Here is a 17879-nt window from a genome sequence, read left to right on the forward strand (position 1 = left end):
TAATTTATCTAACTATGTATTTTGGCGCCCCTAATTTTATCTTCATACATTGCTAGGTGTCAAAGGCCAATAATTTATTTTAACAACTGGAAGATAAGATAGTATAAAAATATATCTAAACATGTAGGAATGTGAAATTATATTAAGTAGGTACTTGTCTGAAATAAAAATCGAAAGTTCTGCTACCAATGTATTGATTAATAAATGTATTATTTATTTACTGATTTCTTTCCCCCCAGTTGTATTGGAAACATCGTGTATATATCTTTCCCCCCAGTTGTATTGGAAACATCGTGTACTATAGTGCGGGTCATTACAGTCTCATAGTAGTGTCCCTTTATTAAAGAACTTCGCTTACTCGACTGTAATGACAAACTTTCCGCATCGACTTCATCGCAAAAATTTCAATTTTTTCGCGACGGTCTATCACTATGCGTTGTGGTGCGACCGTCAAGGCCTCGTTATCACCACGCTACCATTGTTCGTTTGCGTGGTCGCGCTTTACGTAGCTGGGTCGAATTCATTAATACTATCAATGAACTATAAACAAATACTATTTATAGGTATACTTACTAACTTTTAATTTACTTACAAACTTAGTTTTGTTACTGGGCGGAGGTCCGCGTGGTCAAGTTGAAACTGAACGTAAAAATATATATTGCGATATTAGACCCTTATAATTACATATACATTACAATACTAAGTGCCAATTTCGCCATAGTGGGTTAGAGCATAACCAGGGATTATATATTGCTTGACTTTTAACACATCTGTCAAGAATTTAATATGGAGATGACGTATAATTGATAAACTTTTCCCTGGTTACGATCTAACCGACTATGGAGAAATTGGAGCTAACAGATGGAAATATCTAGCAAATTCTATACGCCCTAAATATTTGAAATACTTGAATTATAATCAGGTCCGGAATGAGCATTGGGCAAACTAGTTAGTTGTGTGTGGTCTTGATCTCTGAGATAAATACGTAACTAGAAATACTACTTAAACTTTTAAAAAACAAATAGGTGCCTATAGCTACAAAAAAAATATATTGAAATGAAAATCTAGTTAATATGTGTATAGTTCTTATTTTTATCAGGTCATTTGTTATTACCTACTTCCACTAAATTTTTCCCATATAAATTGAATGGCAAAGAAATGAAATTACGAAAGAAATTTATAATTTACAACAAAAAACGGTTAAAGTAGAGTAGAGAGGTAGAGTAATATCAATGGATGGATCTTGATGTGATGACTACTGATGACGCACATTCACCATAATATTAGATCTAATGAATGATCTTCACGCATCGAATTTAACGTTCGGTGTAATTTACTTGAAACCATTGACACTAAACAAAACACTTTACATAATATAGTTTAGATCATGTAGAATATTGTTACCATAGCAGCCTTGTTAACAAGGGCATGATCTTTACATGTAATGATGTCTTGAAAATTCCAAATGTCTAGGAAAAATATATATATGTAGTTATTTCACTGTTTAGAAACATGTACGCGTCATCATTATCGTTTTCTCTCACGGCTGAGTAAACATAAATAAGTATTAAACATGCAGCTGACATCCTGAAGCAAGTCTCACTGATATATGACAAGTTATTATGAGGAAGTAGTAATCTGTAGATAACTCCAAGCTAATATTTATTGTGATCGTAGTAGAAAACTATCATCTTGTTAACACAATACACACATACAACCTACATTTTCGGAGAGAGACATTGGAATTGAAACCATAGTTTGGTTTTTAATAGTTTTAGCGATTCTGGTCTCATTTTTTGTAATCGAATCAAGAGACTTTTTTTTTAAATATTATATACTCATACAAGATGAAGATGTGAGTGGTTATGTTATATTTATGAATGAAACACTTACTTTATGTGTCATTCACGAACGTTGCCTCTTAGCGGTGAACGAACGCCGCCGCCGGGCCAGTGCCCTGGTTCAATTTATAAAAATACTAAGTAAATTAGAAGATATCTTTTTCATTCTACAGAAAATTTCATTATTTTTACAATGTCTCACAATTATTGCTCGTTGGGCATCCAATATCGTTTCTAAATCATATTATATAGGGATTAAGTACCAATGTATACTCATGTTAAGTTTCAAGTTTCATTTTATTTAAAGCCATGTCTTTCGGTATTACTTTATAATTTGCGGTCACAGTTAAGAATGTTAAAGGTATTTCAAATCGAATCGCAACGGCTACCAGGAAACCATAAACATTTATCGTTGATTTTGCATGCTGAAGCAATAATAACAGCCTATTTTCTTTTTCTTATTTGAGTTCGCGTCACGAGCACGAAAACTGAAAACTGGAAGAGCTAAAATAACTGGCTTCCGCCATTATAACCGCCAAAGATTCTGGTGAAGTGTTGATGACGTATAATTTTACACTACCTACTTAATTTTAGTCATTCTATATTTTCATATCGTGCCGTCATTTGATTTCATTAGTGTTGGATTCACGCCACCGCATCGCAGCGTTCTCATCATAATTTATTTATTTATTAAATTAAATTAATTTATTTCAAATATTTATACTTTTTTGCTATTCTTATATGATTTTGAGAGAAACAATTGTGAATTTAGTTGAATTCAATCCACTTCAAGTGTTAGGTACAGTCGCAAACGGGCCGATATTGGTACTTGATGACCAATTTCCATTTATGCATTAGTAATTTTAGCGAGAAGTTATAACTATTATATATTATGTACGAGTATATGTAATGTATATTAAAATGCAAAACGACTACTACTACTACAATTAATTACATTTAACTTTACATAAGACGACCGAATGGCGTGGTTAGTGCCCTGACTACTGAGCCGATGGTCCCGGGTTCGATTCCCGGCTGGGGCAGATATTTGTTTAAACACAGATATTTGTTCTCGGGTATTGGATGTGCCCGTAAAATGGCAATAGGCCCGCCCCCTATTACATTGGGACTAACATAACACTCTGGCGAAAAGTGGGTGCAGCAATGCACTTCTGCCTACCCCGCAAGGGAGTACATTAGTACAAGTCGTGAGTGCGTGTTTATTTGTTTTATTTTTATTTTAACTTTACATATTGGTAAATATTTTAGATTATTATTATTATTATGTTGTGTCTTTACCATCACGGGACCATGGGGTCCCGGGCATTTGGAAGGCGTGCATAGGGCCGGAGCCAACATGTAGAGGCCCGTTTGACATCATTAATCTATATGAAATGTGACACCAACCGACGATTTTCCTTGTGTAAACTATAGAGTAAACCCAAGGAAAATCCCCGGTTAGTGCAGAACTATTGTAGGATATGGACAAAACTAATACAGGGTTATGGAAGGGGGTGCTAAATGGACTGGGTAACTGGGACTATGGAAGGACTATGGCCCCTGCCTGACCTATATGTTTCACACACGGATAAAAAGGCAGGGGGTGACTCGCACACACAGTAAATGGGCCCCCAAAAACAGTCGCTAGCACATAACAGTGACGTAGCAACAAGGGGGCAACATGGCATGAGGTGCTAAGGATGGAGAGGTATTCCACGGCTCTCAGGACAATCGCGTTATCGGTCAAGATCCCTACAAACACCTTACTGGGTAATACATCCTTCCTCGAGCATTGCTGCTCTAGCGGTACACCACTCAAGCCAGCCAATGAAGGCAAGCAAGAGGTGGGAGATCCTGTTCCTCGTCAGTGTTCACTCTGGACAACCAATAAAGGCAAGCCAGAGATGAGGAACAGGGGTTCTCCCCGGCATCGGGTGGGTGGGGTCGAATGGTCTAAGTCCCAACAGCTCGCCACAAGCTGCCCTGCCGCTTATTGTTATTATTATTATCTTAGCATTAAGCCCACCTTTTGTACATTTATTTTATATTTGTGCAATAAAGTATTAAATAAATAAATAAATAAATTATGGTTTTTCAATGAATTATGGACAAAATATAAGTGCTGAAAAATAAGAAGCCTCTAAAGGTGTCCTTGTAAATGTTAAAGTAATTTAAATAAACATAATTACATATCTTGCCTATTCTTATGATAAGTGGCTAGGAACTTACAAAATAGCATTTTAATAGCTTAGTTAGATCCTCGTGTCGATATAAATATATAAATAGTGAACAAACAATGCTTTATTAGCACTTTAACACCCGTGTAACAGTTTAATGTTAGGTCTGTAGCTACCTACTTTAGTAGAACAAGATAATTCTAGTAACTATAAAAATACTATAAAATAATTCTGTTTAGAGTACTAAATGAAAGTTCAGGCGTGAATGATAATTACAAAAAGCAATTTAGGTTTAATTAATATATGTATACTGCATTTATAGTTTAATATACGTCTACATTGTTCGGTAGTATGTGCAGAGGAGGACCTAGAATTAGGAGTACCTACCTACCTATTATAATTGTACCTATGTGTTTATATTTAAGCTTTGTATAATCTATTCTTGTGTACAAATATAGAATATTCTATCTATCTATCTATCTATAATATATTTTGTAAGGCTCTGTGATGTAGGTTAACTAGGTTAGTAAAATGTGGAACAGGATTCGTTAACGGAAATACACAAAGTACAATCATAAGAACTTAAGTACGAATAATTTACAGTCGAGTCAGATCTCCCACGGAGATTTATTTGTAAGCTGAGATATAGAGGTAGGTAGTTACTTGAATCATAAATTAATGACTTAGTTAGGTACTTACATTATACTGAAATATGGGGATTAAAAGTAGTTTATGTACCTACATACCTACCTATCTGAAAAAAACATAGGTATCTTTATGTATAAATTCTACATGTATTTGTTTTGAAGAGGCTTCGCTGACTATAACAAAAACGGGGGTACGGCACCAGTGGGGGCACTGCTGCCAAAACGAACAACCTATTTTATTGCCCCTTTACGATTTTCAGGTGATTATAAAACTCAGTTTTCTAATTTAGTAGTCATAAAACTTTGATTTGAAAGCAGATCCTTCGTTCTGGAGCATTGACCCACTTTAGTTTCAGTGCGCCATTTGGCAGACATTCTGTCTTATTGCTCACATTTTTATTCAATTTATGTATTGGAAAATACACCTTATTGACGTATAATAAGAATTACAGACGAAAAAAAATTGTTGGCTCGTGTTTCCTCACGTGATAGGCATTGATTGTTGAATGATTTGGAGTTTAGTGTAGAGTTTCGCCATGAATTAAAACATTTTTGTTTAATATCGTGTACATACAGTTAATTTCAATTGTTTCACATAGCGTTATTTTCTCAACGCATAAACAAAATCTATGTGGAATACCTATTTGGAGTTTTTTTGACCTACATTAGGCCGCCACGATACATTACATTAGTCATATACATATACAGGGTGTTGCAAAATTGGTATACTAAGCCGAATCCTACATGTGCAGCATGTTATATCTAAGCCCGAAACTGAAATCAGAATTTGGAAATTCGCGAAAAAAAATTTTTTTTTCCATAGTAAAAGTCACGTGACCAACAAAGTTTCTATGGAAAAAGATTTTTTTTTTCGCGAATTTTCAAATTCTGATTTCAGTTTCGGGCTTAGATATACCATGCTGCACATGTAGGTTTCGGCTTAGTATACCCTTTTTGCAACACCCTGTATACCCGCATTACACGCATACTGCGGAATGATTCAGTAGGTATGATAATTAGAAGCGTCCCCGTTGTCAGAAATAGAATTTGTAAATGACAAGTATGAGTAAATAAAAATATTTTTCAGTAAGTACTTGCATATACCGTAATACTGTACAAATATAAATACAAAATCACTACCAAGTTACATTAAAAAATGGCGGCAAAATTCAAATGCACCTATGCCTGCAACAAGGCGAAAACAATTTCACAATTTAATCTTTTCAATTAAATATCCATTTACGATAACTCACTTTCACTGGTCCTTCGCAGTTTCCTAAATGTAGGTTCCCGATGTAAGTGTCTCATTAAGGCCATAAGTATTACCGTGTATTACTACTTTCAACTTCAAATCACTGGTCGAAGCAATTATATGGTAGTTAGTGTAGTTACGGTGGCCCGCGCTGATCTCGGCCCGGCTGCTGCTAATAGAGTGATGGTGGCGCTTTACTGCCCAGTAATACAAGACTTACCGGTTCATAAATTAGCACTAGTACTACGCTAATTGATATTACTTCATACAGCTTTGCATTACTATTAGATAAACGTAGTGTATCAGATACTATTAATGTTTTTTTATTCGAAATTATGAAATATCCTGATAATACCTACGGATGTTCCTTTCAAATCATCAATTTGGACAAATGCAAATCAAGACTTTTTCGTGACTGAAACCTACAATTTACGCACATTAAAACTTTGAAATCAGACAACTTTTATGATCTTACGCAATTACTAATTGCACATCAACCAACTATCAGTATAAACAATATGTAAGATAATAAATTCCGGTCCGATTAGCAGTTAGGCAAACAAAAAAAATCTAGCCTTCCTGTGTATAGACTTATCTAAACATTTTACTCGCATAATCACCTTTCTATTTCAACAAAAGACTCCGGTAATTACCTAATTATGAACAAGAAAAAGATTGCGAAAAAAAGAAATCAATTTGCAAGCGAAAATATTATGTTTCGAGCGAGAGTAAAAGTGAAGCAAAAAAAACGCGAATGTAATTGCTGCAACGTTCTAAACTTTCAAACAGTTTCGTATGATGTTCGCACTTGCACTCCGCCACTATAGAGCCTAGCTAGCCAACAATAGCGGCAGAGCCATCACCTGGCGCGTACACTATTTATCAGAGGCTTTTATACTGTGTCTTAAGTTAACACAATGTTTTCCTTTGTTACAGTGTCAACATTTCTACCCCAAACATTATGATTTACAAATGGATATTATGATAAGAGTGAAGTGTTGCCAAGAAACTAAAAACCCAAAGTGACGAAGTGCCCTATCGGTGTTTCTAGTGCCGAATCTCACATTGACGTGCAGTGACGAGTCCAGCATGTCCGACAAGACGACGTCGTCGGTGGGCCCGCGGAGCTTCGAGACGATCTCGGAGGAGGACAACGAGTCGCCCTGGGACGCGCTGCTGGGCGCCGCGCCGCCGATACCCACTATAATAAAGACTAACGCTTCGAGTACGACGATCGAGGAGGTGTCGGCGCACCCGGCGGCAGACGTGGAGGCGAGCAAGCTGTCGCGGTCCAAGAGCCTGAGCCAGCGGCGCAACAGCAGCGGGCTGCTGGCGTCCATCCCGCGCCAGCTGCGCAACTCCCTGCGCGGCGTGCGCAGCGAGCCCTCCAGCGTCAAGGACGTGCCCACCACCAGGAACGATAGCTCTCTCAACCTTCTGCTTAGGTGAGTCTTCTTATTTGATACTCTACCTCTCTTAACCTTTTTCATTCATCATCAACCCATCACGTCCCGATTCCCGACTGCTGGGGCACGGATCTCCTTCCAATGAAAGAAGGGCCTGGGCCTAGGCCTAGTCGAGAACGAGGGCTCAGTGCGGATTGGTGGTCCACAACAGTCACACAAGAGAGTTGTCAAGCCGACTGTCAGATGTTTTCAAACTTTTCAATCTTCTTAGGGTCACTTTTACCAAACTTTAAACGTATTTAAAATTGTATTTAAGTCAAATTTTAAATAAGTACATTTTGTACCAAAACCACCTACCAACTGACAAACGTTTGACAGGCTACTAAATACGTTAGGCGTTTGGTGAAATTCCACCTTAATCTTTTTAGGGTTCCGTAGCCAAAATGGCAAAAACGGAACCCTTATAGTTTCGTCATGTCCGTCTGTCCGTCTGTCCGTCTGTCCGTCTGTCACAGCCGATTTACTCGGAAACTATAAGTACTACAGTGATGAAATTTGATGGGAATATGTGTTGTATGAACCGCTACAAAAATATGACACTAAATAGTAAAAAAAAGAATTGGGGGTGGGGCCCCCCATACATGTAACTGAGGGATGAAATTTTTTTTTCGATGTACATACCCGTGTGGGGTATCAATGGAAAGGTCTTTTAAAATGATATAAAGTTTTCTAAAAAACATTTTTCTTAAAGTGAACGGTTTTTGAGATATCAGCTCTCAAAGTCGTAAAAAGTATGTCCCCCCCCCTCTATTTTTATAACTACGGGGTATAAAATTCTAAAAAAAATAGAGGTGATGCATGCTAATTAACTCTTTCAACGATTTTTGGTTTGATCAAAGTATCTCTTATAGTTTTTGAGATAGGTTGATTTAACTGTAATTTTGCTGCTACGGAACCCTTTGTGCGCGAGCCCGACTCGCACTTGGCCGGTTTTTATATTAGGTTTTTTTTAAAATTAGGTATATATATACTCTATTGTCTTATGCAGGAAGTTAGAAACTTTTATAAGTCTATCTACTATTTAGTTTTCCTTCTGCACGTTTGTAACGACAAACGAAACGGTATCTCGGAATTCCGTGAACAATATTGCAATCTTGAATCGAAGACAAAGGATAGTTCCTCATTGTGCAACACTTAACCATCTGAACTAATCCCCTATATTTAGATGTTCTAATTCCTCCGTGATGCGAGCGCGCGGCGCCCGTGTATGCATTGATTCTCTGGAATTTCCGACTGGAAACGGAGTAACTGACCCGGTATGTAAGGTCAAGTGCAACGCATACTTAAAACAAGCTAGATATTTAAAAATATAAGTAAATTACATAATTATTAAGTATATAGGTACTGGCACAATCGTGTAGAATAAGAAAAGCTAATTAGTAATGAAACATTTCTGAAAAGATATATTACGCAGTTAAGTAACACAGAAAACAAACTACTGAATTTTAAAAAAATCATCACATCCGTATTTCATCATATTCGCGAGATCACTGATATTGATTTACCATAGCCATAAACGAATGTTCATTACTTAGGTAATTATGTTATATTGCCAATTAGTTGCTAAATAAAAAAGAGATTGCATGTGCAAAATCTCAAGATTGGCTTTGGTTGAATCCTTACATAATTGGCAACCCTATCAGTTTCTCAGAGGCCATCACGGCTCATAGTTTTCCATGGAGACTGGAGACATTCAGTAATTGCTGTAGGGGTAGCCTTCTGTTTATTGCGACCTTCGCGCTTTGAAATGCATAGGGTTTCGCATTGCTATGCAGACAATTAACTTTATAAGGTCATTCTAAGTGGTTTTCGCTACAGCTTTAGTTAATAGTTATGTCACTATTCTAGATGTTTATTCGAGATGCATGGGTGGTATCACTGGTATGCTATGTAGTTGAGTAAGTAATTGATATTTTCTGTGATAGTCTGTTAAATCAGACTGTTAATTCTGATTGGATAGTTTATTTTTGAGTATGGTACTTAACTATCATGTTTAGTAAAATAAATGTTAGTCTTGAATAAGCACTAGGTTGATTAACATACTAAACTTTCAATACTAGACCACAGAAAGTGAAGTAGAGGAGCATAGTGGGATGATATTATTCATTAGACTATTTGATTGGATATAATCAATGGGCGTAGCAGTTTATTTTATGGTTTTATTTTTGCAATAAAACTGTTCAAAGTCCTTCCTCTAACTGATTGTCTATTGTTGTCTGTGGATGTAGAGGATAAGCAGTTTTTTTCATCGCGCATTTCATAAGTTCTATAAATCATTGTATATATTACTAGCTGTTCCCGCGCGCTTCGCTTCACCTTAAAAAGTTTTCCCGTGGGAATTCCGGGATTAAAAGTAGCCTATGTTCTTTCCCAGGGTCTAGACCGTATGTATACCAAATTTCATTCAAATCCGTTCAGTAGTTTTGGCGTGAAAGAGTAACAGACAGACAGACAGACAGACAGACACAGTTACTTTCGCATTTATAATATTAGTTAGGAAGTACCAATAATTTTAGATATATATTACTTTACGGAGACCTAAGTAAAACCAAAAACAAAAAATATGGTAAGCTAGAGTTACATGGAAACTTTCACATTTCAATACTTACCAAAAAATACGGACTTTTATTTGTTGTATAGAATCGTTCTCTATAAATAACAGTTACTACAATGGCGGGAAACTCGGTTTAGTAGAGTTTAGAAAGGATATTTTTAAAACAATAGGAAATACCAACATCCACCGCTAAGCCTTCTACTTTGTTCTAAACAAAGTATTCACAATACATAGGCACTTGTATAACTTGTAAATCTTGTAATTCTTATATTTAGTTGATTCTTTGCACGGTTGCTGGTACCTGAAAATCTTTGCACTGCTAAAACTTTGTCTGAAAATCCCGTATATAATAAGCACATTTTCCATTACAAATCTGCAGTACGGTACGGCCCTTCAAATATAAAATTTAAAACTAAAGTATATACTTACCAACAAATTTTGCAATTCTCGGATTGGCTTATCCTCTCCGATGCTCAGCACGAAATATACCAAGAGCCGACGTCGCCAAGGCCCCTCACTTCCTCCACACTACGTGTGGCTGTGAATTATGCCCTTTACCTGTGTAAGTGTTCCGTTACTAATAGTTACTGTATGTTACTCGTATGTGTGCTTGGATACATATTTGCGTATGCCGGTAAAGTTGCGAAGTAACGCGTTCTAAATATTAAACCGTATGTAGTAGGCGCCTAAGACCTACATTTGAACTATTTTGAACCGAAAGGTTTACGGTCAGTGTCCTTTCCTGTACTTTGTACAATTGTGAGCGGTGTTAAGGACTGTGTGGACTGGATGACTGGTGCGTGCTTAGATAAGCCGTGGCGTTGGCGCCACTATCAATGGGTACTTACAATATCCTGCCACATGGAAAGATTATACATACATACTTATACATTTATTATTATAATCTAGCCATCGTACAAAAAGTTTAGAACGGTTTTACAGACAATAATAGTTCCAGACACGCCACATGATATAGGCAGCAGATAGATGATTTTTTTATAAGTTGTTGACGTCATTTCAATAATTTAGAAATATATTCATGTAAGTACCTTATTTAGTAAATTAAACTCTACTTACTGATTCTCTTCATCATCAGCATTGACATCCAAGATAATAATTATTTATACAAACTCCTAAAATAAATAATAAATAATCGCTCTCGATTTATATTAGTCCTCCAGGGTCAACAAACCGTTTTTAGCGAATTCATGTTGTTTTTTGCTCTGATGAGTTTTTTGATTGAGCATTATTTTAAACCCATTTAGCAAGTTTTCATGGCGTCCAATTAGAGGTTTATCAAATGGAGGTTGTTAAAGGTATGAAAAAGAGACTGTTCGCTCATCACGCCATGTCGACGTATTGAACCGTGAGAATTTACTAAATACAAATTAAACTGTAAGTTTAACAAAAGACAGAGTTTAGTATTATGAATAAAGTTGTCTATAATACACACGACATCACCTGAATATACAAAAATAAAAGTAGACCGCAGACGTAATGGCAGGTCACACCAAACAGCTGTTCTTAGCACAGTGAACGCACTGTTAAATGTAATAACGGCATGTTGTTTAACTCTTACGGCGATAGTAATAAGGAACCATAAAAAGACTGCTCGAGTTAGTCCTCGGACTAAGGAATACAATATTATTATGTGCAACTCATTGTCGAAAGATAATTCCGACGTACCTACAAGTGTTGAAACTTATTCGCTGAATGAAATGACTTTCAGTTTGATCTTGAGACTCAGGTTTCTGAACCATCAATCTATCTACATATTCTATAGTCAAGGAAAATTTCATGTTTCTTTTAAAACTTTAGTCTTTTATTTACATTTGTTTATGCCTCAAAATTAATCACATAAAGGTTAGGATTGTGGTATAAGGAAAATTCACAAAGCGTCAATATTAACAATTCATGCCTCATGGAGTGTGCGAGATTTGTTTGGCTAATTATTTTATTTTCATAAAGCTTCATCTTATATGTAACTAGGTAACTACCTAACTATCTTAGCTTTAACTTTAAACAGTTTCCCGTGGGAGTCTCGCTCGAGATAAAAGGTACCCTGTGTTCATCTCGGGATAATATTGGCTTCTAATCGCAAAATGTGTCAGGTGTAAAACTGACAGTTAATTTTCCAAAGTAGGTAGATGTCCGTCATTAACTTGAGATTACGACCGTGTCAAGTTGGCTTATACGATACGTCTGCCACTAATAGGTTTAAGTTTAAGTAGCCAACTTATATTTAACATCATAGATTGCGTGACTCATCGACACCTCACAATTTATAAATAGTTTCCTAAGAAATCGTTTCGCGACCGTTAACTGCTGTTTTTTTTTCTTTGGGCCCCAGTTTTGAGAGCAAAAACCGATCTCGTCAGAGGAGGTGGTTTCTCGGAGTTGCGGGTGAGTCACGGCAGAAACCAACCCGAGCCGTTGACCTACACGAACTTAAACCAGATTAAATATCAAATTAATGCAAATATGTTGCGCAATCAGACACATTATTTACATGTTTGGTCTAGAGACGCCGACGCTTCGTTAGAAACTCCATTGATGTCAGGATTCCTTTTACCGATGAGATTTCATAGGAAATACAAAAAAATACACAATGTAATAAAATAAATCAATGTTTTTTTATTACTTTGTGTATTTTTTTCTATAAATAAATCATCAATAAATAAATGTATTTAAACATTATAATAATTAAGTTTACCAACGGTAATCGTGGCTAAGAGTTTACTTACAGCCTTTACAGGCCAAAAAAACTACAAAAAAACATGAAAAATTGCGATCAATTAAGAATGTAGAGCAACAGTTTGCATGAGTAACCTAGGTAAGGAAGATTGATATTAATGCTCTTAATTTAGGCTATCTGACTTCCGCTACAGCCATCTAGCGACAAGTAGCGTAACTAAAATGAAATGAGGGGTATCCCTGAAATGAAGCCAAGTTGCCGTCGAGTCCGAAAGATGATCTCAAGATTGCAGTTATTTCGGCCAAATGTGTCACCAGAAGACCCGACTTGGCAACAGCGCGTGGTCTAGTTAAAATAGATCGAAGTTCAAATTCTCTTCTCTAGAGCTTTTTGATAAAACTACTCAAATTTCAATATGGAGAGGCTGAAATATGAAAGAGGTGGTTGGAAAATGCTGGTTTATTTCCTTACAAATAGAGAAGTCAGAGAAATCTGTGATGAGACGAATGAGATGACGGATGTTATAATAGCAGATTTTTACTCACTGTAAATAATAATGAAAAGTTGTAGTTTGCTAACTGAAAACCCATTAACCATAATTATGGTTATGGCAATTACATTACAGAATAAACTTAAAATTAAAATAATGTCCTAATCGGTGAATTTTTAGTAGTTATCAACTTTATGTATAAGTGTATAAGGTACTTTACTTAATGCTAAAAGCAAGTTTTGTGTAGTACATGCAGGTACAGTAAACATAGCAAACCCACATGGCATCGCTCTTCGTTAGGAATGTATCGCTGAAGAACACGTTTCATACTCACGTGATTCCAATCAATCCGCACTGTTTCACAGAGATAAGACATTAACAAGCTTGTGCTTTTATTGTGCTGCGGTACCTAATGATGATGATAGGTACCTATTTATGCTGCTATGTATTTATTAACTGATTCGATTCTGCAGTTTCAATACATATGTATATGTAGCTTTGAATATAGAGAATAGATAGTGAATGCATTAGGTTACTCTGTATCCCTAGTTGTCTACTATCATTATCATCAGCCAGTTCTCGTCGACTGCTGGCAATGGACATTGTCGTCGCCAACTCTCTGTCCTCAGTCTTCCTCATCTAGCCTCTTCCCGCTACCTGTCTAAGGTCCATCGGGCCGGAGGTCGTCCCACGCTAGGCCAACTTTGAGTAGGAAATTCGTTTTTAGGTTTTCGGCAAAACAGCTATTAGGTAAACTCAATGGAAAAAGATAATTATGTGTATTTATATTTGCATGTTGCATTGAAGTTATTATCGGCAAGGCAACGCATCAGCTGAAATGTCACACACGCTACGAATGGATGCCAAAAGAAATGATAATGGTTCAATTTCACACTCGTTAATAATGCGTTTGAAAGAAATAAGAAAGGAATGAGTAGGTACAAAAATGTTGATTACGAATAGCGAATTCAGTAAATAACCCTTACTCCTGCAATAAGAATAAAAAACAGAAGCATGGGCTCTTGTTTTGTTTTAACATTTTTATTTAATTGAAAAACTTAGATTTAGATACATTTTACAGCGAACTAAAACCTGACATGGTTTATCTGTCGCTGTTACATATTTTTTCATGTTTGATGTTGCCGTTGGTACCTAATTAATGTATCCAGTCTTGTAGTAGATAGCGTATATTTACGAGTGGGCTGTGGAGTGGGCAGACAGCTGCCCAGATCACGTTAAGATAAGATAAGATAAGTTTAGGTATTTATTCATAAGAAAACACAAAAAAATTTAATGACAATACACCGCCAAACTGCAAAGCAGTTTATTGGCAGTTATAAGCTCTCACTCATAATATAACTTAACTAATAAACTACTTAATAAACTAAGTTCTATTCTATCCTATTATAAGTACCTACACTTATAATAGGATAGAACAGAACCGGTTTCTGCAATCCACAAATGCAACAACAAACTACGCTGTAGTTCATTGGCATGTAGGTATGTATGTATTATATTTCCTAATTTATATAAACTTCTATCGGGTTGTTGGATTGTTGATTGCAGCAACCGTTCTTTTACTATATAGCTAGGTTTATAGATATACTACTTCTTATATAATTTGAAAGTTGATATTACATGCAATAATTCCGATTAAGTACCTATAAATAATTAATTTCTTCCGTATTTATATTTGGCATTTACAGATGCTTACGTCGTTTTAAGTTTAAATTTAACCAAACTCCAATGAGTCTCCAAAAACTCCAAGCATTTTTAGATATTCATAAATATGAAACCGTAAAGCAATTTATTTGTAAAGTGTGAACATCGTAGGTTCCTACGCAATTTCAGCTGAAATGTAGACGTAAACATTCTCGGTTTCCCTTTGTCTGAATCGACCAAACACACAAGCAAATTAATTCCATTAGTCCAATCCGTACAGTTGTAAACTCAGAAAGTTTTCACTGAATAACATGAAATTGATTCCAAGAGAAGAGTTTCGTCATCAACACAGTATAAAAAATGTGTACCTAAACCTAAACAATAAAGTAAAATAATGTGATGAACTGTAATAACAAAAGATAAAAGAGACACAGACGATTAATAATAAAATAAGATACGACCAATAGAAGCCGTCAACGAACAAACGACTGATCGGCTTCAGCGTGCGTGTTGGATAAACATTTCCACTAAACGCTCTGTAAGCACGGGATAATCCAAACATTTCTTTTGAAATACAGTCATAAATCTTCAGCAACATCACGAAATTGAAATCTTTCGATAGTAAAGTAATGAAATAGCGTAGTAATACTAGTAATGGAGTCGTAAAATAGATGTTTCGTGTAGCGGAGGCGGCGCCACCGGTGCGTTGGACGGGTTCCCAGTGGCGGCGTGTTGTGGACGTCTTCCATCTGTTTTAATAAACATCGTCGGCTTCAGCACCGGCCAAGTCTCTCACACCGCGACTGAGTCGAAAGTCCGTCGCACGTTTCACCAACGGCTCTCTTTCCGCGTCGCCATCTTGGTTTCCTTACCCCGCAGTGTACTCCGAAATGACTTTTGTAACGATGCTGAAGAAAATAGTGCCACTACTCTTCGACTTCAAGGAAGTGTTTAGTGAATCGCTCATTAATGTTCTGCTGAAAGATAGAGCGGAGACAATTCTGTAACACTGTGCGGTTTCATTTACCCACTCGCGACTGAATTCGTATTTACAAATTTTTGTGATAATATGCGGTTAACACAACATTAAAGGCGCTGGTTACGTCATTGTATGTGATAACTGATAGTTTTGTAGGAATTGTGGACTGTGTGTCTGTGTTTTGGAACGTTTCCACTTGTTGGTAGGGAATTAGACAGGCTTAAAAATTAAAGGGGAAAAAGTGAATCAGTACTTGTTTGAGAAGATGTCGGCCATGAAGAGATGCCTCAGCCAGGTGTCCATGTTCATGACGGGGAAGCCCGTCAACTCCTCGGAGACGGCCTGGCGCGAGGAGCTGCACAAGTGAGTCGCGAGTGACACGACACAGTCATGTTTTAACAATCATAAACAAATGATTAACTGCTTGAATCCCCTGAAATCAGACCTTAGAAATCTATTGTCTTCAGTCGCTTGATTGATATCGCGAATTCGGGACGCAAAAGGTTGATGTATGTTCTTTGAAACTTATTCGGTTCTTAATAATGCGATGTTTTCGATAGAATATAACCGATTACAGTCAATATCATCAGACCAAAAAAAAAAATATCGATAAATAATGATTATTGATTGCCCGTATTAGGTAGTTTTTTTAATAATTTTTTGACTGGATATACCAACTCAACCTACCAAAGGTCGGGTTAGTACCTGCGGTCTTTCTAAGAAGTTATGAATAAATTACAACTTACTACATAAAACTTACTGAAGATTTATAACCTCTTGTGTAATTTTGCTAGTGATCAATGATCAGGCTACATACATACATGATGTATAATGTTATATATAAAAGTATAGGTGCATGTACCTACAACTGCACACATACTCACTAAGACTTTTGCGGTGCAGTCTTCATCCAGTTCTTTTCAGCGTTCGAAGGTCATATACATATATAATCGTAGCTATGTTTAAACGTATATTTAAATAATTAACTAACTATTTATGTTATAAGTATAAGTAACATAATTATCCTCATAATTGCATAAAACCACACGAAAGTCATGTCTCGTGGTTTATGGAGAGGTCGGAATTTGCTTTACGATTACGATATTAGGTTATGCATAAAGCCTACTTTAGTACGTATTTTTTTAAGAACTAAATAATTATATATAATTACTAGATAGAAAAGAATATAATACTTATAACATCTTTATTATTTACCAACCTAGATACTTAAAAAAGTGTCATTTTATAAAATGGAAATTATTGAAAGTACAAAACAATCGTTGGAATCCAAAACAAATCGTGCTATTACTCGTATTGCCGATAGCTTTGTCTCGCTGAACAAATTGAATTTGCCACACTTAAGTAATTACATAGTACTTACCTAAATGAAAAATACAGAATGGAAATTTTATACTCTGCCTATTATGCAGGACTATGAAAGTTTTGATTTACTTATTCTTTTTGAGTTTTTGACTGTAGTGTACATGTAGCGTATGTAATCGTAGGAATCTATAAAGATCGCAAATATTTTTAGTACTTGCTATACTTATACATAATTATATCAAAAATGTAAAGTTGTATATGGTTAGCACTAGTTATAAATAATATAAAGTAAGCGATTACCATTTGACTATAAGTATTTTTTTTATCAAGACTATCGATATTTTGCGTCTCATAATCCTAACCTTTTTCAGCTTTCATACCATACTAAAGTGCCTACTTACTCTAGCTAGAGTGTACTTACGATAAATGTCACGCCGTGATGAGTTAATAGATTGTGATATGAGTTATGACGTACCTACTATACATAACCGCATGAAACCCGTGTAGGTGTCACCCCCCAACCTAAAATTAGCAACGTTATTTATAGCTTGATATAACTTATCACTGGCACGGCATGGCATGGCATCGAAAATATTATCATTGGTCTGTCTAAATACACTGAACGAATGTATGAGGATTTAAATACGTAAAATCTTACAAATAGAAATCATATCATGTTCAACATGCCAGCTTTAGTAATATTTTTAGTTTTGATACTGACATTGGGTGTAGATTAGTCCACGTATAGTAACTCTCTATGTTAGCATAGGAGGAACCTCAGCATATCAATAAT

At 36.0% G+C, this 17879-nt stretch overlaps 1 protein-coding gene across 10 annotated transcripts in view; it reads left to right on the plus strand.

The window, feature by feature from the left end:
- Window positions 1–17879, plus strand: part of LOC105395201 (ATP-sensitive inward rectifier potassium channel 12) — a 33853-nt gene that overhangs the window by 4768 nt on the left and 11206 nt on the right. For 6 of the 10 annotated variants that reach the window (XM_048627113.1, XM_038108794.2, XM_038108795.2 and 3 more), the window contains exon 2: window positions 6854–7362. In XM_048627113.1, coding sequence (XP_048483070.1) covers window positions 7007–7362 — 356 coding nt within the window. In that variant the 5' untranslated portion in view covers window positions 6854–7006. Of the gene's footprint in view, window positions 1–6853; window positions 7363–15332; window positions 16127–17879 lie in introns of those variants that run through there. The other 4 variants (XM_048627115.1, XM_038108798.2, XM_038108800.2 and 1 more) reach the window with 4 other exon arrangements.

Source organism: Plutella xylostella, chromosome 17 (genome assembly GCF_932276165.1).
Source record: "Plutella xylostella chromosome 17, ilPluXylo3.1, whole genome shotgun sequence".
Taxonomy (NCBI): Eukaryota; Metazoa; Arthropoda; class Insecta; order Lepidoptera; family Plutellidae; genus Plutella; species Plutella xylostella.